The sequence below is a fragment of the Geotrypetes seraphini genome, chromosome 10 (genome assembly GCF_902459505.1).
Source record: "Geotrypetes seraphini chromosome 10, aGeoSer1.1, whole genome shotgun sequence".
Classification (NCBI taxonomy): Eukaryota; Metazoa; Chordata; class Amphibia; order Gymnophiona; family Dermophiidae; genus Geotrypetes; species Geotrypetes seraphini.
In genome coordinates this window covers 12,446,711-12,469,638 of record NC_047093.1, presented here as the reverse complement: position 1 = coordinate 12,469,638, position 22,928 = coordinate 12,446,711, and the positions used below count along the sequence as shown (strand labels likewise).

Sequence of the window (22,928 nt, the reverse complement as noted above, 5' to 3'; positions counted from 1 at the left end):
TTTCTCCTTGGTCCACACGACCTATCCCAGAGATAAGCATTGGTTTCTTCTGGGTCTACCTTTATAAGAGGTTATGGACTTTTCTTCCAGGAATTTGTCCCAACCTTTTTAAAACTTGCAATGTTATCTGCTTTTATCATATCCTCCAGCAACACATTACAGCGCATTGAGAGAATTTTTTTTTTCAAATTTCTTGTAAATGCACTATCTATTAACTTCAAGACCTGTCCCCTAGTCTTTGTATTTATGGAAAGAGTAGATTCATGTTTGCCTATTCCATGCCAATCATTTTTTATAGACCTCTATCTAATCTAATCAGTAGTCTTATAGTCCACTATTTTTCAATTCAGATTCAGAGCGGATTACATCATTAATGGAAACACATATACTCAGGGTAAAGAAAGGACTGGACCAAATCAAACAAAAGTAGGAGGTCAGACAGATAACTTTTCCAACCAGTAAACTTTTATTAAAAAGAACTTGACACGGAGCCATATTTCGGTGGAAATTTGCCTGCCTCAGGAGTCAAAATATATGTAGTAATCCAATTCTACTTAAATAAAGGTTCTGGATGATCTTCTTCACAGATAACCAAATCATCGGCGTCTTAAAATAACAAGATGAAGGTTTGTCCTCAGAAGATACATCTAGAATTTCACAAGGTGTGCTCACACCGTAGAGCCAAACAGAAGCATTATGATATTCCATGTTTGGTTTTTCTTTTGTTCCCTTGCTATATTTTTTTCATATTTAAAGCCCGTCCTACCAAGAGCCCAGAACGGGTTACAAGGATACATACACAAAGTTTTCAGTCACAGAGATACGTACATTACAGAGTCAATAACTTACAACTTATAGAGAATGTGGCTAAGAAACACAGGCTTTGCAGAATCTAAGAACATAAATCGTAGAGTCACGAATGGGTATTAACATATCTGCAGTGAACGGTAGAAGAACTGGTTGGCAGGCGCAGGGGTTCTGAGGTAAGGTACGTCGATGCGAGGTCTGTCAACGTTTGAGACCAGAATTGATCTGGTCCATGAAAAGAAGCGTCTTTACTGCTTTCCGGAAGGTCAATTTGCTACAATTCCTAACATTCTATTTGCTTTTTTTGGCATGAGAGGTCTTTTGAAAAGTCATTGTCACACCCATAAGAACACTCAAATCTTAAGATTTGGAGAGAGAGCCGTGATGCCCGCGGTCTCGTCAGCAGCAGTTGACATGTTTCTGCTTAATCTGTTGGCAGGGACAAGCAACGAGGATCCTGAAGGTTCCTGTTTTCATGATGACTTGTATTTCGGTCTTGCACAGGTGGCTATATAGAATGTTCCTCAGAAGCCTTTCCTCCTCAACTCTTGCCACAATTTAAAGTTCTAGATAAATCAATGGCTAGTTTACGAGCCTAACTATCAAGTATTGGAGCCTTATACTTTTGATTATGCCACCTATATAATTCATTTCATTTCTGGTGATACGGAGAAGTCAAGGATTTCAAAGTCATATCTATGTCCGGTGTCTCATAATGCAGTGCCATCAGGCACAGTGACTTTTCAGCTAATAAAAAAAAAACATAGCTAGGACCTCTTAAAGGCTTACTCCAGCTAGTTTTGCCATTTCTGTCAACACATGTTTGGCCTCTTCTTCATATAGTTTGGAGAGCTTCTTGATCTGGTCTATTTTCTGGAAATTTTCCTCCAGATTTCCTTCCAGTCGTACCTGGTCCAGATACTCTGGATTTTCCTGCTTTACTCTCTCACTCAACTGGCTCTTACTCTGAAGCATTGAGTACATCATTTCTTGCAGTTTTGTCTCAGTAGATATGATCAACTTGGCAGCCCGGCTCAACTTTTGCACATAAACCTTGGCTTGCTCAAGTTTAGCAGGTACCACGTCCTCTTTCTCGTCCTTCACCCGGAGAGAAAAATTATAGCCTTCCATACACACTTTAACATCCTGGTCACCTGTGAGAAAGGAAAGTGCACACAACTAGTTTAGTCTGTTAGAATTAAAAGATGTTCCTCAACTGGTATCATTTTGGAAAATCACATCTTATTGCAGCGGAACTGCTAATTCCAAGTGGTGATTAAGAGCCCGATAGTCAGCTGGCAATGATCAGCGTTTTGCTGACCGCTGTTAACGTTATCCTTGGAAATTCAATGCTGGGCCATGTCCAAGCTCCAGCGTTGAATTTTTGGGTTTATGCAGCCAGTAAAAATTATACCTGGTTATGTGAGATATTCAGCACTTAACCAGCTGTGGCGAACCACATAAAGATAGGACTGACTTTTAGGCGGTCCTATTTATGCTCTTACCTTGGCTGGTTAAGTGCTCAATATCGACACTTAACTGGCCGAGTGCTGTCTCTGCCCCTGGAGTGCCTCTAGAATAGCTGGTTTTGAGTTGGGGTTAAGGCCCAGATTCTCAAAATGGTGCCGGGATCGGCCGACGCCTAAAAAAAACCCAAAAATGGCGCAGGCTACTCGTCACTCAAACCATGGCACTGTTTTGAGAATCACAGTCAGTGTTGAAGATAGGGGCCAGAAATGTAGGCGAGGGTTTTACAGGTCGACATTTACGGCGCCTGTCTTTGACGTTGGAACATCAGCCCCGCCCATAACTAGGCCTCTTTTAACTTTCAGCGCCGGCAAGCATCTGCATAGATGTGATTCAGGCGCTGTTAATGGCCAATTAAAACACTTAACGTATATCAGGGGTCTCAAAGTCCCTCCTCGAGGGCCGCAATCCAGTCGGGTTTTCAGGATTTCCCCAATGAATATGCATGAGCTCTATGTGCATGCACTGCTTTCAATGCATATTCATTGGGGAAATCCTGAAAACCCGACTGGATTGCGGCCCTCGAGGAGGGATTTTTAGATCCCTGGTCTAGTACAAGGGTAGGCAACTCCGGTCCTCAAGAGCCGGAATCCAGTCGGGTTTTCAGGATTTCCCCAATGAATATGCATGAGATCTATGTGCATGCAGAGCTTTCAATGCATATTCATTGGGGAAATCCTGAAAACCCGACTGGATTGCGGCCCTCAAGGAGGCACTTTGAGATCTCTGCTCTAGTACAGTGTTAAAAAAGACCCAAAGTACTAGGCCAGGGGTGGGCAACTCCAGTCCTCGACGGCCAGAATCCAGTCAGGTTTTCAGGATTTCCCCAATGAATATGCATGAGATCTATGTGCATGCAGAGCTTTCAATGCATATTCATTGGGGAAATCCTGAAAACCCGACTGGATTGCGGCCCTCAAGGAGGCAGTTTGAGATCTCTGCTCTAGTACAGTGTTAAAAAAGACCCAAAGTACTAGGCCAGGGGTGGGCAACTCCAGTCCTCGACGGCCAGAATCCAGTCAGGTTTTCAGGCTTTCCCCAATGAATATGCATTGAAAGCAGTGCATGGAAATACATCTCGTGCATACTCATTGGGGAAATCCTGAAAACCCGACTGGATTGCGGCCCTCGAGGAGGGACTTTGAGACCCCTGATGCAGATGCTGTTCAGGCGCCTACTGGCGCCTTCCGAACAGCGCAGTTTTGAGAATCCAGGCCTAAGAGGATATTTTCAGTGGTGATAACCATTTCAGTGTGATGAATATGACTGTCTAGCCCAAACAATTTAACCAGCCAGGAGCTGTTTCTGTCCAGTTCAATTGCTTTGAATATCAACTCCTAAATGTATTGTTATGGTTCATTACTTAAATGTATTTCCAGTCTCTCCTCTCATTCAAATCTGTGCCCAGCACTGGTGAGTTAGCCTAATAATTGATCTAACTGTGGTGATTTAGCCATAAGAACATAAAAATTGCCCTTCTGGGACAGAGCGAAGGCCCATCAAGCCCAGAATCCCGTTTCCAACAGTGGCTAACCCAGGTCCCAAGTACCAGGCAGAAACTCAAAGAATAGCAACATTCCAAAGCTGAGATTGTGATGTCATAAAGTCTCATTCCACCAATGCCTAAGAGCCAACCGCATCAATGATGTCATAAAGGATTGATTGTCCCATACTTTGCTCACATAAGAACATAAGAATTGCCGTACTGGACAGACCGAAGGTCCATCAAGCCCGATATCCTGTTTCCAACAGTGGCCCACCCAGGTCCCAATACCTAGCTAGATCCCAAGTAGTAAATCAGATTTCATGCTGCTTATCCTAGGAATAAGTAGTGGATTTCTCCAAACTATCTCAATAATGGCCTATGGACTTCTCTTTTAGAGATATACCAGTCACTTTAAAGCAGACTGCTAGTGGTTTCTCAGTTAAGGCAACATTGTAAATGTACTTGGTCTTGCTATTTATTAAAAAAATATATATTAAAAGACATTGCACTGCTATATTATAGGCAGAATCAACTTTCAGCTTAACACAAGTACAATAAGAGAAGTGTCTCATGAATCCAGTGGGCAGGCATGATACATGCTGTACTTGGAGTGGCTGTCACTCTCTCCTTTTCGCTCATGGGTGGCTGCACTAGCATGTTTGGTTGAATGGGGGGTATGTCTGTGGGGTGTTTGCTGTCTGATTGTTGAGACTTGAGGCCGAGTATTTGTAGTTTGTGTGTGTTTGCTTGGGGGTATTTTGCTAATTAAAAATGTCAATTGTATGGGGCATCTGGCCGAAGGATTTTTGTATTATGCCTCCTCTGGTGTCATGTTTTTTCACTTGTTGCTCTCTCTGGTTGTTATGCATATCTCTGCTTTCTCTACTTCTGGTTGTATGTCCCTTTGCAATTGCTAATAAAGATATTCTAAAAAAAAAAAAAAAAAATATGGGCACAGCTTAAATGTGTTTATATTTGCATCAATTTACACAATTTTAGGTTGTGTTGAAGGTCAGCATTTACTGAGAGGTTAATGCATGATGTTCTCTTACAAGGAAGTATCTCTACAAGGAAGGACCCTGGCTGAAATCGGTGCACCCCACGGCTACCTTACAACCTAGTCAAATAAACCCAACTCACGTTTAGTTTGAAACCCTGGCAAAATAGCATGTGTGGTGAAACCGCATGACACTTGTGGCTCCTTTAAGTTATAAAAGAAAGCTAATTATTATAAAAAAAATTTCATCTCTTTGGTCCTTTCATTCATACCATTATTCTTAAAAGTTTACAAACTGCTTCTGTTCCTGCGCTCTGGAAAATTGCAACTATTATTCCTTTACTTAAAGATCTCAAAATTAGTATAAACGACCCATTAAATTATCGGCCAATCGCAAATATCTCTTTTTTAGCAAAACTGACTGAAAAATGGATATTTAATCAAGTTTCTGATTTTATTGAATCAACTAATGTTATGCATCCCAATCAAACAGGCTTTCGCAAACATCATAGCACAGAACATTCTCTAATTGGTTTAACAAATAATATCCACTACTTTCTAGACCATCATAAATCTGTCGCCTTTTTTTCCCTTGATATCTCTGCAGCATTTGACACAATAGACCACGATCTACTGCTCAGTCGATTGGAATCAATTGGACCATGCGATCAAGTTCTTAACTGGTTTACATCATATCTTACTAATCGAACTTCCTGTGTTAAATTTAATAAAGAATATTCTGAGGCATACACAACGACCTTTGGAATTCCTCAAGGCTCTATTTTGTCACCCCTTTTATTTAATATCTATCTTGCACCATTATTGAATCTATGCCAGTCTGTTGGCTTTACTGCTTTTTCATACGCAGATGACATTCAATTAATACACCCTATCAATCCTGAAAATCAAGAAGACATTAAATCTTTAAATTCAAAACTCGATCTTGTTCAAAATTGGCTTAATAACAATAAATTAGCATTAAATATAAATAAAACAAAAGCTATGATTTTTAATTGGAAAAGAGATATCATATTAAATTCGCCTTTTCTACTTAATAATACGCCAATTGAAATTGTCCCTAAACTAAAAATCTTAGGTGTTATAATTGATGAAAAATTAGAATATAGAGATCATATCAACAATATAGTTAAAGCCTGTTTCTATAAATTACGTTTGATTAGATCTATATCTAAATTCCTTGAATCCAAATCCCGCAATATTTTAATTCATTCTTTAGTGATAGCTAAAATTGACTATTGTAATTCTTTGTTACTTAATATTACTCAAAAACAAAAACGACAACTTCAAATTGTTCAAAACACTGCCATTAAATTAATCCATGATGCCAAAAAATTTGATCACGTAACTCCTCTTTTCATCAAATCACATTGGCTTCCTATTTGCCAGCGCATAGAATTTAAGGTCTTGTTACTTATATTTAAAAATTTGATTTTCAATCAACCTCAATGCATTTCTAAAATGTTAATTCCCTATAGTTCCACACGTACACTTAGATCATCTTCCCAAAACCTATTAGTTGTTCCCTCCTTAAAAATAATAGGTACTCGAAGATTAGATATGTTTTCTGTAGTTGGCCCCCAATGGTGGAATTCATTGCCCCAATACATAAAAATTGAAAAAGACATTTTATCCTTCAAGAAATCCTTGAAAACATTTCTTTTTAAACAGGCTTTTAATATCTAAAATTTATTTTACTTTATCAATTTCGCTTTTAAAATCCCCTTATTCCCCAATGTTTTTTTCCTTAAATGTATTTCTCAACACAATAGATGTAACTTTAACCCCCCTTCCCTCCCAATTGTTGTTGGTCATGTTGGATCTCTATTGATAAGAACATAAGAACATAAGAAGCGCCATCTCCGGATCAGACCTTCGGTCCATCAAGTCCGGCGATCCGCACACGCGGAGGCCCTGCTAGGTATACACCTGGCTTATTTTATAGCCAACCATATCTTTATATGCCTCGCTCAAGGAGATATGCATCTAGTTTGCTTTTGAAGCCTAGGACTGTCGATTCCGCAATAATCTCCCCTGGGAGAGTATTCCAGATGTCAACCACTCTCTGTGTGAAGCAGAACTTCCTGATATTAGTCCTGAACTTGCCCCCCCTTAGCTTCATTTCATGTCCTCTTGTCCGTGTCAAATTGGACAATGTAAATAATCTTCTCTGCTCTATTTTGTCGATTCCTTTCAGTATTTTGAAGGTTTCGATCATATCCCCACGCAGTCTCCTTTTCTCAAGGGAGAACAATCCCAGTGTTTTAAGTCGATCCTCATATTCCAGTTTCTCCATACCCTTCACTAGTTTAGTTGCTCGTCTCTGCACCCTCTCCAGCAGTTTTATATCCTTCTTTAAGTAGGGAGACCAATGTTGGACGCAGTATTCCAAGTGGGGTCTGACCATTGCCCTATAAAGCGGCATTATAACTTTCTCCGATCTACTCGAGATTCCTTTCTTTATCATGCCCAACATTCTATTTGCCTTATTTGCCGCTGCAGCGCATTGTGCCGACGGCTTCAGGGTCCTATCTATCAGTACACCCAGATCCCTTTCTTGTTCACTTTTTCCCAGAGTTGCACCTGACATTCTGTACTCGTATTCCTTATTTTTACTGCCTAAATGCATTACCTTGCATTTCTCCACGTTGAACTTCATCTGCCATTTCTCCGCCCATTTTTCTAACCGACACAAATCGCTCTGGAGTTCCTCACTGTCCTCCTGCGATCTGATTGCCCGGCAGAGTTTTGTGTCGTCTGCAAACTTGATGATCTCACTGGATGTTCCGTTTTCCAGGTCATTGATATAAATATTAAAAAGGATCGGCCCAAGTACCGAGCCCTGGGGTACACCACTAGTCACTTTCTCCCAGTCGGAGAACTTCCCATTTATGCCCACTCTCTGCTTCCTATTTTCCAGCCATTTGCCTATCCATCTTTGTATATCTCCCTCTATGCCATGGCTTTGTAGTTTCCTGAGAAGTCTTTCATGTGGAACTTTGTCAAATGCTTTCTGGAAGTCCAAGTATATTATGTCCACCGGCTTTCCACTATCAATTTGCTTGTTCACGGTCTCAAAGAATTGGAGTAAATTCGTCAAACACGATTTCCCTTTCCTGAATCCATGTTGACTGGGTTTCATCAAGTCGTGTGTGTCCAAGTGCTGAACTATGCTATCCTTGATCAGTGATTCAATCATCTTGCCGGGGACAGATGTAAGACTCACAGGTCTATAGTTGCCCGGTTCTCCTCTTGATCCTTTTTTGAAAATTGGCGTGACGTTCGCTTTCCTCCAGTCGTCTGGTATCTGACCAGTTCTGATTGACAGGTTTGCAAGTTTTTGCAGTAACTCTCCGATTTCGACCTTCAATTCCTTCAAGACTCTCGGGTGAATTTCATCCGGTCCAGGGGATTTGTCACTTTTAAGTTTGTCGATCTGGTAGTATATCTGATCTAAGTTCACTTCAACTGTGGTGAGGCTGTCCTTTATTTCTCCTGTAAACAGTTTCTCCACTTCAGGTATTGTTGAGGTGTCCTCCTTCGTAAAGACAGACGCAAAGAAGGAATTTAGTTTGTCTGCGATTTGTTTATCTTCCTTGATGTACCCTTTTCTTCCCATGTCGTCCAGGGGTCCCACTGCCTCTTTTGCAGGGCTTGAAGTTTTTGGCCTCCCGGGCTATTTTTTCCTCATAGTCCTGTTTTGCATCCCTCACCGCCTTGTGACATTTCTTCTGTTCATCTTTATGTTTGTTCCAGGCTTCGGTTGTCTTCGTGCATTTCCATTTTTTGAAAGAGTCCTTCTTTTCTTTTATGGCTTCCTTCACCTGTATGGTAAGCCATGCTGGTTCTCCTTTGCCTTTAGTTCTCCGATCTTTGGAAATCCTCGGAATGTAGAGATCTTGTGCTTCTGCAATAGTATTTTTCAATAGGCACCATGCCTGGTCTACTGTTTCAAGTTTGTCCACCATCTTCTCGAGTCGTTTTGTTACCATGGCTCTCATGCAATCGTATTTACCCTTTTTCAAGTTTAAGGTGGTGGTTAAGGTTTTGGCATGTTTCCCTTTCCCGATGTCAAGTTTAAAGTTGATTACATTGTGATCACTCGTTCCCAGTGGAACCATGACTTCTACTTCTGTTATCGGTCCGGTGAGACCATTTAGGACCAAGTCCAAGGTGGCGTCGCCTCTTGTTGGCTCTTTTACCATTTGCTCCAGGAAGCAATCCCCTAGCACCTCCAGGAACATGGCCTCCTTGCCGCAGTTGGAGGCTCCTAGTTTCCAGTCTATTCCTGGGAAATTGAAGTCTCCCAATATAACTACATTGCCTGTCTTGCATACTTGTTTGATTTCCTCCATCATTTCTGAGTCAGTGACCTCCGCCTGTCCTGGGGGACGATAGTAAAGGCCAATTTTTGTATCTGCGCCATTGTGACCAGGAATTTTGATCCAGAGGGACTCCAGCTTCTCTTTCCTGTCTGTTGTAATCATTCCAACAGAATCTATTCCTTCCTTAACATATAGGGCAATACCTCCACCTTTCTGCCCTTCTCGATCCCTTCTATATAGTTTGTATCCCTGTAGTACTGTGTCCCATTTGTTTTCTTCATTCCACCATGTTTCTGTTATGCCAATGATATCCATGTTCTCATGTCTTGCTATCGTCTCTAGTTCTCCCATTTTGTTTCCTAGACTTCTAGCATTTGTATACATACATCTAAGTTCCCTTCGTGTTACCTTTTTGGACCTTCTACTCTTGGCTGTCCTTACAGTTTCATTTACGGTATCCTTTACTGCTCCTGTGTTATCTCCCATGTTTGCTGTGTGGTCATCCCCTCCTGTGTCTGAGTTGTCCCTTCCTGCTTGTTCTCCTTTGTTGGCTGTGAGGTCGACCTCTCTTGTGTATGAGTAGTAGTCCTTTGTTCCTACGTCGGGGCATCCTGTTGTCCGTGCCATCGACCGGTGGTCGACTGTCGGCTTTCCCCTGTCCTTCAGTTTAAAGCCTTCTCTATTGCTTTCTTCATGTTGCCTGCCAAAACTCTTGCTCCTTCCTTGTTGAGGTGTAGTCCATCCCTTCTGTAGTATTTACTTTTTCCCCAGAACGCCGTCCAGTTGCGCACGAAGTCGAAGCCTTCGTCTTCGCACCATCGTCTCATCCAGGCGTTGATCACTTGCAATTCCCCTTGTCTCTTTCCATCTGCTCTTGGTACAGGGAGGATTTCAGAGAAGGCCACCTTCACCTCCCTGATCTTCAGTTGTCTTCCGAGTGAGCGGAGCTGGCCCTTCAGCTCTTCCCTGTCATACTTCCGCCCGCTCACATCATTTGTTCCTACGTGGATAAGCACAGCGGTGTCCACTCCCCGTGCGCCATCTATGATCCTGGAGATCCTGTTGGTCACATCCTTTACTCTTGCTCCAGGCAGACAGGTGACTACTCTGTCCTCTCTTCCTCCTGCGGTGTGGCTGTCCACGTGTCGTATAATGGAGTCGCCTACGATGATCCCCATCTTCTTTATTCGGGAGTTCCTTGGGGGGCGTAGGTCCACGTCCTTGGAGTAGGGCCTGTCTTCTTCCTCCAATGATACTCTTGAAATTGTTTCCTGTTCTTTGGGTGGGGGGACATCTTCCTGTGCTCTCACTATTCCTCCTGGTGTGCGGTTGTCTCCTACCTCGTCTTCATTTTCTTCTGTGTTTGCATGGGTGTCTTCTCTCCTCACTTGGGTTTCCTGAGTACAGTTTTCCAGCCCTGGGATCTCTACGTGATGCTGATGGGCTTCCTCTATGAACATTTCTAGATCCTTGACCTCGTCGTTTGGGCTGTGCTCCACTAGAATCTTCTCCTGTGCTCGGATTCTGTCTTCAAGTTCCATCACTGTTCCCTCCAATAGTCTTACCTGACATTTCAAGCTATCCATCTCCATGCATCGATCGCAAATGTATGCCTGGATCCCCGAAGGGAGGTAGTCATACATATTGCAGTCGATACAGAAGACAGGAAAGCTCATCTTCTGACTTCCTTGGGCTTCCATTTCGTGCTTCACTCGTGGGTTATCTGAGTGATTTGTTGTGACCTACTGCTGCTCTTTTTCCTACTGATCCTACCTCCCCCTTACCTTCTGACTTCCTGACTGCAGTCTTCCTATTTGGGTGAGTCTGTTTGTGTTACAGTGCCTGTGCCTTTGTGTGCTTGTGTCCCTTACCTGCTGCTTCCTTGTGTTTCTTGCCTTGTTGTCTCTCTCATGTGTGCTGTCTCTGCTCTACCTCACCTTGATTGTATGTGCGGGTTGGTTTCTTTTGTGTCTGTCTCTTCCTTATCTTCTGTGCTTGTCGGTTCCTTACCGGTCTGTTCTCCTCTGGTGTTCTTGAGAGTAGCGCTCGTCCCTTGCAAGGCCCTTCGCAAAGGCGCTCTCGCTAAGGCGAGCGCCTTTACCGCACGCCTTCGCCGCGCGCCGAACGGCTGGGCGCCGTTGGCTCCTCCCCTTTTCAAGGGGGAGTCCGGCGCTGCCTGTGACGCGTGGGGGGGGGGCGGAGCGAACTCTCGCCGCTACCCCGAGCCTACTGTCCTCCTACTTCCTTCTGCTTTCTTCGGTGCTCGGCACCAACGCTGCCTGCCTCCTCTGCTTCCTGCTCCCCTTCTCTCCTCTCTCTCTTCGGCACCGCGTGTGCCGCGCTGGCTCCTCCCCTTTTCAAGGGGGAGTCCGGCGCTGCCTGTGACGCGTGGGGGGGGGGCGGAGCGAACTCTCGCCGCTACCCCGAGCCTACTGTCCTCCTACTTCCTTCTGCTTTCTTCGGTGCTCGGCACCAACGCTGCCTGCCTCCTCTGCTTCCTGCTCCCCTTCTCTCCTCTCTCTCTTCGGCTATATATATACTGTATGTTTTTTAACTCAATTGTATTTTATTATTATGTACATCGCTTTGTATAAAGATATAGCGATTCATCAAATATTTAATAAACCTTGAAACCTTTAAGCCCGTTACATTAACGGGTGCTAGAATATATGCCTGTCTGTCTTTCTTTATTTATGTCTCTCTCTCTGCTCCTGTCTCTTTCTTCCTTTCTTTCTGTCTCTCTCCCTCCTGCTATTTTTCTGTCTCTCTCCCTGGCACCCTTTCTGTCTGTCTTTCTTTCTGTCTGTCTCTCTGGTTCCCTGTCTGTCTCTCTCCCTGGCCTTCTTTTGTCTGTCTGTATTTCTTTCTGTCTCTCTTCCCCCCCCCCCCACACACACTTTCCTTTGCAGAAGCAGCAGTGGTAATCCTGGGGGTTAAATTCAACTCAAGTAAGTGGCTTGTAAGATGCTTAGTTAACTCTGGCTCTTGCGGCATACACGGCTCCCGACACTGAATATCTGGGCATGTGCGCTGACCCGGACATTAACTGGTCACTGGCTAATATTCAGGCTTGGTTAACTTGGTTAGCTGTCCTAACTTGATGCACTTATTTAGCTGGTTGGTGGATTGAAGATCGCCGCTAACCAGCTAAATGTTGGCTTCACTCAAGCTCTGTTCTTGGAACACTCCTAATCTAGCCAGTTAAGAATTAGCAGCAGCGATATTCAATGGCATTACCCAGTTAAGTGTCGCCTCAGCTGAAGCCTCTCTTGTTCATTTAAGCCCTTTTGAATATCGACTCCCCTATGTTTAAATCAATTTGGTCAACAGAGGAATAGCCTAGTAGTTAGAATGGTGGTCTGAAAACTAAGGAAGATACGTATGCTTCTTGGGACCTGGATAAACATTATTATTTGGCATAATATTCAGCCCAAGCTAATCAGCGGTTTTGGAACATAAGAGTTGCCACACTGGGACAAACCAAAAGTCCATCAAGCCCAGTGTCCTGTCTTCAACAGTGGTCAACCCAGGTCCCAAGTACCTGGCAGAAACCCAAAGAGTAGCAACATTCCAGAGTAGATTGTGATGTCATAATGCCTCATTCCACCAATGCCTAAGAGCCAACCTCAGCAGTGATGTCACAATGGCTTGATTGTCCTATACGTGGCTCACATAAAAACATAAGAATTGCCATATTGGGACAGACCAAAGGTGCATCAAGTCCAGTATCCTGTTTCCAACAGTGGCCAACCCAGGTCACAAGTACCTGGCAAGATCCCAAAGAGCAACATCAATTTTTATACGATTTTCCTTGGAATTAGCAGTGGATTTTCACAAGTCCATTTTAAAAATGGCTTAGGACTTATGGGTAACAGCCACAAGCGGAGTTAGACCTGAATATTTAATGCTGTACAATGTCAGAGCACTCAAACTGAATATCCGGATTCGTCATATGTGTGTTCTAGTTGATATTCTGGGTTGGTACATATGTTCCCTCTAAGCTGAGCACACGAGTAATTGTTCATACATCCTAGGAGCATCGCTTACAGATTTTACATGGTCGTTCACAAAAATACTTGCAAATCTGGAAAACAGTTATTTTTTAGATTCTGTAGTTCACAAGAAAAAAATTTGTTTGAACTTGTCGCTTAAACATGAGAAAAAATTTGCACACACCAGACCAATCCTTAGCGAGAGCATTGGTTGGTACCACATGCCTTACCAATCAAAGATAATATATAGAATTAAAAGAAATAAAACAAAACAAAAAGAATAAAGCTCGAGAAATGGGCATCGACATGGCAAATGAGGTTCAACGTGGATAAGAGCAAAGCGATACATGTCAGGAACAAAAATCTCATGCACGAATACAGGATGCCCGGGGCAGTACTTGGAGAGACCTCCCAGGAAAGGGACTTGGGAGTTCTGATCGAGAAGTCCATGAAGCCATCTGCATAATGCGCTGCGGCGGCGAAAAGGGCGAACAGAATGCTAGGAATGATCAAGAAGGGGATCATGAACAGATCGTAGAAGTTTATCATGCCGCTGTACCAGGCCATGGTGCGCCCTCACCTGGAGTACTACGTCCAGCACTGGTCGCCGTACATGAAGGACACGGTACTACTCGAAAGGGTCCAAAGAAGAGCGACTAAAATGGTTAAGGGGCTGGAGGAGTTGCCATACAGTGAGAGATTGGAGAAACTGGGCCTCTTCTCCCTTGAAAAGGGAAGACTGAGAGGGAACATGATAGAAATATTCAAGATAATGAAGGGGATAGACTTAGTAGAGAAAGATAAACTGTTCACCCTCTCCAAGGTAGAGAGAACGAGAGGACACTCTCTAAAGTTAAAAGGGGATAGATTCCGTACAAATGTAAGGAAGTTTTTCTTCACCCAGAGAGTGGTAGAAAACTGGAACACTCTTCCGGAGGCTGTTATAGGGGAAAACACCCTCCAGGGATTCAAATAGGGGGAAACACCCTCCAGGGATTCAAGACAAAGTTGGACAAGTTCCTGCTAAACTGGGACGTACACAGGTGAGGCTGGACTCATTTAGAGCACTGGTCTTGACCTGGGGGGCCGCCGTGTGAGCGGACTTCTGGGCAGGATGGACCACTGGTCTGACCCAGCACCGGCAATTCTTATGTTCTTAATACCTTTTCTATTGGACTAACTTTAGTGCATTATTTGATTAGATTTTGAAGCCGACTCTTCTTCTTCAGATCAGAAATAGACAAATGTTGACAATTGTCAGTCTATGTAAGTGGAACATTAAAGCATTTCAGTTGGGGTTGGGTGGGTGAGAGACATGGGGCAGGTGAGGAGACAAAGTCATAAAAAAAATTCATGGCCTGTAATGTGATAAGAAGCCAAAGTCCTGTTTTGTGGGTTTCAAAATAGTTTATCATTTTGATTTCAAAAAAGTTTAAAAATTTCCTTTCGGTTTTCTCACTATAAAATCGTTATTGCAATGTTTTTCATTTGTTGAAATGCCATCCCACAGAGGTGATATCCTGGCTTGGATTGCAGTTTTTAATAGGGTATCTGTGAAGATATTTTTTTAGGTGACAATACTGCCTTATTCAACAGAATTGTCACCTAAAAAAGTATCTTCACCCAACACTACATATGTCCACTCCTGCTTTCAAATCTGAAATGTATAACATTTTTTCTGCTGCCTTTTTAAGACTCTGTTTGCTGTATTTTTTCACTGCCTGTTGTAAGACTCCATATGCTGTATCTCTCTCCCTTTTTGTAAGACTCTCCACGCTGTATCCCGGACTTTTTTTGTAAGTTTCTATATACTTTTGTAAGTTTCTGTATACTGTATCCCGGATCTCAAGACATTGTAACTTCGCTGATTGTCCAGCTCTCTTCGGTGTGAACCGCCTAGAAGTCTCACGACTATGGCGGTATAGAAGAATAAAGTTATTATTATTATTATTATTATTAATAAATTAATTCTAGTTTTTAGCATTTGGCTTGTTTCTCCAATGCAGTATCCTTCTTTATATTTTTTGCATTGAATGACATACAAGGGTTTGTATTTTATGTGAGCAAACAAAGGGCCACCAGGATAATATGTATCTAATCAATATGTTAACCGCATAGCCTTATGCGGTATATAATTGTTAAATAAATAAATAAATAAGGGTGGTTTGAAAAAAAAAAAAAAAACAACCCCATAAGTGAAACAACATTGAGGGCTATACAAGTGAGTCCAGCAAATTTCCAGTTTTTTCATAAGCTATTTTTCTTATGATACAAAAAAACCCCCAAAACTGGAAACTTGCTGGACTAAGTATATAGCCCTCGATGGAGACTACACTGTTCAATTTGATTTTTAAACCACCCTCATATATTACATTGGAAGATGCGCATGTGAAGGGTTCCCTTATGCCGAATGTTTTTCCCATGAATGCAACAGCGATAAAGATATGTTCATTTATCCTGGAGTCATTTCAAATAAGAACAATTACACTTCCCCCTCCGTATTCGCGGGGGTTAGGGGCAGAACCGGCCCGTGAATATGGAAAAACCGCGAATAACATTCAGGCCGGTTCTGCCCTTATCGCACGCTTCCCCCGGCTATTTTTAGCCCTGAAGCCCCTCCTTAAGCCTTACCTGGTAGTCTAGCGGGTTTTCAGGCAGGAGCGATCTTCCCACGCTCCTGCCCCGTGCAGATCGCTCACAGGAAATGGCTGCCTTGAGCTCCCGTAGTCTCTCGAGCCATTTCCTGTGAGCGATCTGCACGGGGGCAGGAGCGTGGGAAGATCGCTCCTGCCTGAAAACCTGCTAGACCATCAGGTAAGGCTTAAAGGGGTGGGGGGGGGGGGAGAGCTTACAGGGCTAAAAATAGCCCGAAAAATGAAAAAAAAAATTCTGGTCAAAAATCGCGAATAACCGAATCCGTAGATATGGAATTCGCGAATACGGCGGGGGAAGTGTAATAATTCTAAATCAATCACTGACCCCTGGGGGGATTAAAGCCTAACCCCTCCTTAATCTCCCAGTGGTACCGTCCCCCTCACTTACCCCTGAAAGTGACACTGGAAAGAGGAAAACTTGCCCCCCCCCCTCTTTTACAAAGGTGCGCTAAGCTTTTTAGCACGCTACACATGCGCTAAACGCTAACATGTGCATGTTATCCTATGGACACGTTAGCGGTTAGCGCACGCATTGATTTCGCACGCGCTAAATTCACGCAAAAATGCTTAGCGCGTCTTTGTAAAAGAGGGCCTAGGTTCCCTAGCAACATCAGGTATTATGGGCATTCCGAAGACAGCAACGAGTAGATGTGAAGGGCAGGACAGGATTAGGCACCCAAGCAAACTGGACCCCCTGCCCCGCCCCACCCCACCATGCGCCCAGGCGGAAACAGGAAGCTGCGTCAGGGAAGCTTTGGGCAAGCAGCACCGCTTGCACAATTACAGTTCCCGTTGCCTTTCTTACCCGCGTTGCTTGCTTGTCTTACTTTGCGTCGATGGGGGGGGGGCCCACGTTGCCGATCGATGCTGGAGGGGCCCATCGCCGTTTGGAAAAAACAATGCTGATGCCTTCCTTCTTCGGGCCCCCCCTGACCATTTCGGGCCCAAGGCACGTGCCTACTTGGCCTGTTGGTTAATCCTGCCCTGGTGAAGGGTAGCCTAGTGGTCCGTGTAGCAGATGGTAAACCAGGGGATCCAGGTTCAAATCCCACTGCAACTCTCTTTTCTTTAAGCTTTAAATTGTGAGCCCTCCAAGAACAGAGATATATCTAAATATTAAAGACACCTGCAAGTCTGAGGCACAAACAGATACAGTAGGTATTTATTTCCCTGTCTCTGGAGAGCTTACCATCTAAAATAAGAGAGTTACGGTGGAATATGAACCCTGATGCCCTGGATTAAAGTCCACTGCGTTGACTGCCAGACTGCCCCTCTGTTCTGCAGGGATGTCTGGGTGCCCATGTTTGTACAAATGCTTTCCAGATAGACATCTTTGTCCCTGGTTTCTTTTTGCATTCATAATTTGGACATTTTATTTTTGAAAAAGGCTGTTCACTTTAGACATTCTCACATATTTTCGAATAGGAAACCCCTGACATTTTTTTCTCGTTCAAAAATGGCTGTGAGAGGAGACGATCCTTTTGGATCTTATAAGAAGAATGCCCCAATTCTGACTTGGAAATCTAAATCACCGGCTATTAAACAAAAAAACATTTGAAATTGATTAACTCTTTTGCATGTTAGCCTATGGATGCGTTAACGTTAGGGCCTAAGTTATCAAAATGGTCAATCTTCAAACTTCCCCTATCAAAAAGCAATTTTTAATCTTAAATCATTAAAATTTATTCCGGGGTCTCAGCAGTGCCACCCGTTGCGGTTCAGATTTTCATAACTGCTAGGGATTTGTGCATCCTGTCCTATATTACAACTTTTCATCTTCAAATCTTAACTTTATTATTCTGATGTCCGTTTATTATGAATTTCTAGAAATCAATTTGGGACCAAATTAATTGTTTATTAGATAACCCAGTGGCATTATCATATTATACTGTACTGTTTGGTTTGGCAATGACAGCAAAAAGTCAGATTTCTTCAAATAATAACAAATTATTACTTATAATGACTGGGGTTGCCATTCAACAAATTACGTATAATTGGAAAAACTGGAGTAGATTAAATTATAATTTCTGGTGGAATTCCTTATGTCATGTTTATAAAATGGAGAAATTTATTGCAAAACAGCGAGGATGTTTCAGGAAATTTCAAGATGTGTGGGAGCCATTAACAAAATATTGTACTGATTAGATGACATATTTTCCCCTTAAATTTATAGGTTCAATTTTGAGGGGGGAAAGGGGGGTAATTTTATTATTACATATTGTATATGGTATTTGATTATATAATAGGAAAGAATGGGAAGGGTGGGAGATAAGAGTATATCATTTGTACTATTGATGATTATTAAGTGATATATTTATTGTCAATCTGTTTTAACATATTGATACACTTATTGTAAGTTTGAAAATGAATAAAGATTTATAAAAAAAAAAACAAAAAACCAACAAATCTTAACTTTAAATTGAATTCAATAGTGCAGTGGTGCTATTCAGTATTTAAATAGCAATAACTTTTCACTCAAGAGTTAGTAAAAATTACTTATTTTTTGTCCCCGATCCAACAAAAGCTAAGTAGGGATCAGTGAGGAAAGAGTGAATAAATCCCTAGCGGTTATGAAAATCTGAACCGCAACGGGTGGCACTGCTGAGACCCCCGAAGGATTTGCAACTGGAAAATGCCATTTGTCATTTCATTTTGAGTTTGGGTTTGCTTTTTTTTAGCCTGTGCTACAATGGATTGGCATCTGACAAGGTCAAGGACCAAGTTGAGAACCACTGAAAGCAGACCATACAGACAGTTCAATTTATGGAACCCTATAATGAATCGACAGAACGTCTGCTTTCAACTCACCGTGCTCTCTCTTTACGGCTTCCATGCATCCTGCCAGACTGCAGTTAGAGGTACAGTCATAGCTTTTCTTCAGGTCTTGGATCGATTCCTTCATTGCCGCGTGCTGCTCTTGCTGCTTGTTGAAAATATCAGTGATATCTGAAAACTGCTCATCGATGCTAGCCACGTTGACCATTCTCATGCTGATTTCCCCGTCCTTTACATTTTCTGTTGGAGGGACACAGATGGTCTGGCATTACTCCCAGAGTCAAGAGAGAAATCAGAGGGCAAGGGAGGCTTGAGACTTCATGTTACAGAAAGCTACAGCCCTGGAACCGGACAGTAATCATCAACTGGTCCTCAGAATCACATCGTCAACCCCAATTGGCTTGATATTTAAAGGAATTATCAGGGTCACAAGGAACACCGTGGGATTTGAACCCACAACTTCAGGGTGCTGAGACTGTAGCTTAACCACTATGTCACTCTAGAAATCATAATGTAATAAAAGTGAGCCAAGTAAAGGACAATAAAGCCATTGTGACATCACTGATGAGGTTGGCTCTTATTGGTGGAATGAAGCATTATGACATCACAATACCTGCTCTGGTTATCAGAGGTTGAAACTTTTCACACTATTTATTTATTCTCCCAGGGGAGCTCAGAACGGTTTACATGAATTTATTCAGGTACTCAAGCATTTTTCCCTGTCTGTCTTGGAGGGCTCACAATCTAACGTACCTGGGGCAATGGGGGGATTAAGTGACTTGCCCAGGGTCACAAGGAGCAGCGTGGATTTGAACCCACAACCTCAGGGTGCTGCTCTAACCACTGCACCACTCTAGAAATCGAAATGTGGTAAAAGTGATCCAAGTGTAGTACAATCCAGCCCTTGTGACATCACTGATGAGGTTGGCTCTTATTGGTGGAATGAGGCATTATGACATCACAATACCTGCTCTGGTTATCAGAGGCTGAAACTTTTCACGCTATTTATTTATTCTCCCAGGGGAGCTCTGAATGGTTTACATGAATTTATTCAGGTACTCAAGCACTTTTCCATGTCTGTCCCAGTGGGCTCACAATCTATCTAACGTACCTGGGGCAATGGTGGGGGATTAAGTGACTTGCCCAGGGTCACAAGGAGCAGCGTGGGATTTGAACCCACAACCTCAGGGTGTTGAGGCTGTAGCTCTAACCACTGCGCCACACACTCCCTTGGAGAGTTAGTTTTTCTCCCATTAGGGGAGAAGTTATCAAACTGTGACATGGCAATAAACTGCTTCATTTGCCCCTTAGCGTGAAAAAGGGCATTAACGCAGGATGTCTTGCCCTAATGTAGTGCTACTTAAATCACTAGGGGGTAACTAGTAATAAGATGGAAAACATGCAAATGTTTATGTCTAGTATTTAAAAATTTGATATACCACTTTTGCAATAAAAGGTCAAAGTGGTTTATACAATAAAAATTTAAAAATGAAGAGCTCCTTTTACTAAGCTGCACTAGCGCTTTTAACGCACGCAGCATTTTAGGACGCGCTAAACCTGCGCTACGTGGCTAGAACTAACGCCAGCTCAATGCTGGTGTTAGCGTCTAGCGCGCGCGGTATTTTAGCGCACGCTATTCCGCGTGTTAATGCCCTAATGCAGCTTAGTAAAAGGAACCCTAAACGATGGGGGAGGGGGATCCTGGTTTCTATTTTGTTCTCTGGCTCACTATTGTGTTTGTTCTTTTCTTGAAAACGGAATAAAAAGTTGAAACAGAAAAATTAAAAAAAAGTAGGAATTAAAAAAAAGTATCACATTATTAACGTTAGCTATTCTTGTACCTAAAACTTCAGTCCACCCCACTGAGAGGCTCTGTCTTTCTGAAACGGGTGATAACAAAGTCAAGGTAATTGCTTTGTGCAGGGAGGGAATCTTACCAAGCGCAGGCTTCGGCTGTTGCTGTGTCGCTTGTGGTCTGGCGAAAGGTTGTCTCTGTGAAGTGAATGCATGTCATTTTAATTTTTAAATTTATTAATTTGCTCAATTATTTAGCCCGTCCTCCCAAAGGAGCCCAGAACGGGTTACAAAATACATCCACAACAGACTCCCTCACTCACCCACATGCCCTTCTCGCACCCCACTTGCTCACTCACATTCATACACCGAAGCCCATCCACCATCCTTACCCCACACACTCCCTAGGCAGCTTCAGTGCATAAGCAACATGTGTGATGCTTTCTTCCGCTAGTAAATTGTATGAAGGCTACTAAGATAAGGCTGCCTCTGGATCCCACGGGTTACTTTTTTGCATACCAATCCTACAAAAACACAGATGAGCAATCATATAGACTAGTGGCTGGACTTCATTTTCGTCTTCTTTCTACATAAATTTATTGGAAACTAGTCTTTAAGCCCATTACATTAATGGGTGCTAGAATAGATGTGTCTGTCTTTCTTTCTTTCTCTCTCTCTCCTTGAATGCTTTCTGTCTGTTTGTCTGTCTGTCTTTCTTTCTGTCTGTCTGTCTTTCTTTCTGTCTCTCTCTCTCCTTGACCGCTGTCTCTCTGTCTTTTTTCTTTGTCTCTCTCTCTTTGTCTTACTGTCTATCTCTTTGCCATTCTTTCTATCTGTGTCTCTGCCTGGCCCCCTATCTGTCTGTCTGTCTTTCTTTCTCTCTCTCTCCTTGGCCACTTTCTGTCTGTTTGTCTTTCTTTCTCTCTCCTTGGCCGCTGTCTCGTCTGTCTGTCTTTCTTTCTGTCTCTCTCCTTGGCCGCTTTCTGTCTGTTTGTCTTTCTTTCTCTCTCCTTGACTGCTGTCTCTCTGTGTTTTTTTCTTTGTCTCCCTCTCTTTGTCTTTCTGTCTGTCTCTCTGCCATTCTTTCTATCTGTGTCTCTTCCTGGCCCCCTATCTGTCTGTCTTTCTCTCTCCTTGGCCGCTGTCTCATCTGTCTGTCTTTCTTTCTATCTCTCTCCTTGGCCGCTTTCTGTCTGTTTGTCTTTCTTTCTCTCTCCTTGGCCGCTGTCTCATCTGTCTGTCTTTCTTTCTGTCTCTCTCCTTGGCTGCTTTCTGTCTGTCTGTCTTTCTTTCTTTCTCTCTCTCTCCTAGGCTGCTGTATGTCTGTCTTTTTTTTTTCTCTCTCTCTCTTTGGCTGCTGTCTGTCTCTCTGGCCCCCTGTCTGTTTGTCATTCTTTCTATCTGTGTCTGTTTCTCCCTGGCCCATTGTCTGTCTGTCTTTCTTTCTGTCTATCTCTCTTCCTGGCCCCCTGCCTGGCTATCTCTCTCTGTTGCGTCATGCCTGCCTGTCTCTCCATGGCCCCCTTCTGTCTCCCCGCCCCTCCCCCCAAAGCAGCCCCCTTTCCCTCTCCCCCTCCACTTCCCTGTGCAGCAGTAGCAGCCGGACTCCTCGCAGCACCCGCACCCTGTCCGCTTCATCCGCACCCTTCTGCTTTGTCCGCACACGTCCGCACCCTGTCTGCTTCGTCCGCACCCGTCCGCCATTGCTCTTGGCGCCGCTCAAACCGCCGCACGCCATATGCCGCACGCACGCTGCAAATTGAACAAGGCCACGTAGTCACACAGCACGGAGGGAGGGATCAAGGCCTCCTAAGTGCGCATGCGCGCTTAGGGTTTTATTATAGAGGAAGTTTCCATATTTTTCATTGATGCTGACAGTTTGGTAATTCCGAGTCGCAATAGGAAAGGAAGGAAGGAAATGGCGCGTAAACTGCCTTTTTCTGGTTACACATTCAAAGCGGTTTACATATATACAAGTACTTATTTTTTACCCGGGGCAATGGAGAATTTAGGGTCTTGCCCAGGGTCACAAGGAGCTGCAATGGGATTTGATCCCACAACCTCAGGCTGCAGAGGCAGCAGCTCTACCATTAGGCCCTTTTTTTTTAAATCGGGCCCTTAGGGCCAGATTTTGTGTATGTCACCTAAAACATTGGTGCCAACTAATGTGGTGCTACGTGTGATTCTATAAAAGTTCCACTAGGGGGCTGATTCTATGAATGGCACCTAAGTTATGCACCACTAGGCAGCCCTAATTGCAGATGCCTAGCAACACCTATGAAAATTTGCACACAACACAACTGACGCCAAAGATAGGTAAAAGGTCTCAGTAACCCCACGAACCATCCGCAAGGGATAATAATCGTTCGCATATGTATGGGGTTTCGGTGTCTATCATTGACCCAAAAAATCTCCTAGTAATTCTCAATTTTTAACTTGAAACTTTTTTTAATTTCCGTTTTATATTTTTTGTATTTTTTATGTATTGAATAAATAACTTACATAGAAACATAGAAGATGATGGCAGAAAAGGGCTACAGTCCATCAAGTCTG

At 43.1% G+C, this 22,928-nt stretch overlaps 1 protein-coding gene across 3 annotated transcripts in view; it reads right to left on the bottom strand.

The window, feature by feature from the left end:
• Window positions 1-443: 443 nt before the first annotated feature.
• The window catches only part of LOC117368221, a 206,393-nt gene continuing 183,908 nt past the window's right edge, over window positions 444-22,928 (bottom strand). For 2 of the 3 annotated variants that reach the window (XM_033961649.1, XM_033961648.1), the window contains 3 exons: window positions 20,519-20,573; window positions 18,615-18,821; window positions 444-1,961 (listed from right to left, as the gene is read on the bottom strand). In XM_033961649.1, coding sequence (XP_033817540.1) covers window positions 1,585-1,961; window positions 18,615-18,821; window positions 20,519-20,573 — 639 coding nt within the window. In that variant the 3' untranslated portion in view covers window positions 444-1,584. Of the gene's footprint in view, window positions 1,962-18,614; window positions 18,822-20,518; window positions 20,574-20,767; window positions 20,900-22,928 lie in introns of all 3 variants that reach the window. The other variant, XM_033961650.1, reaches the window with a different exon arrangement.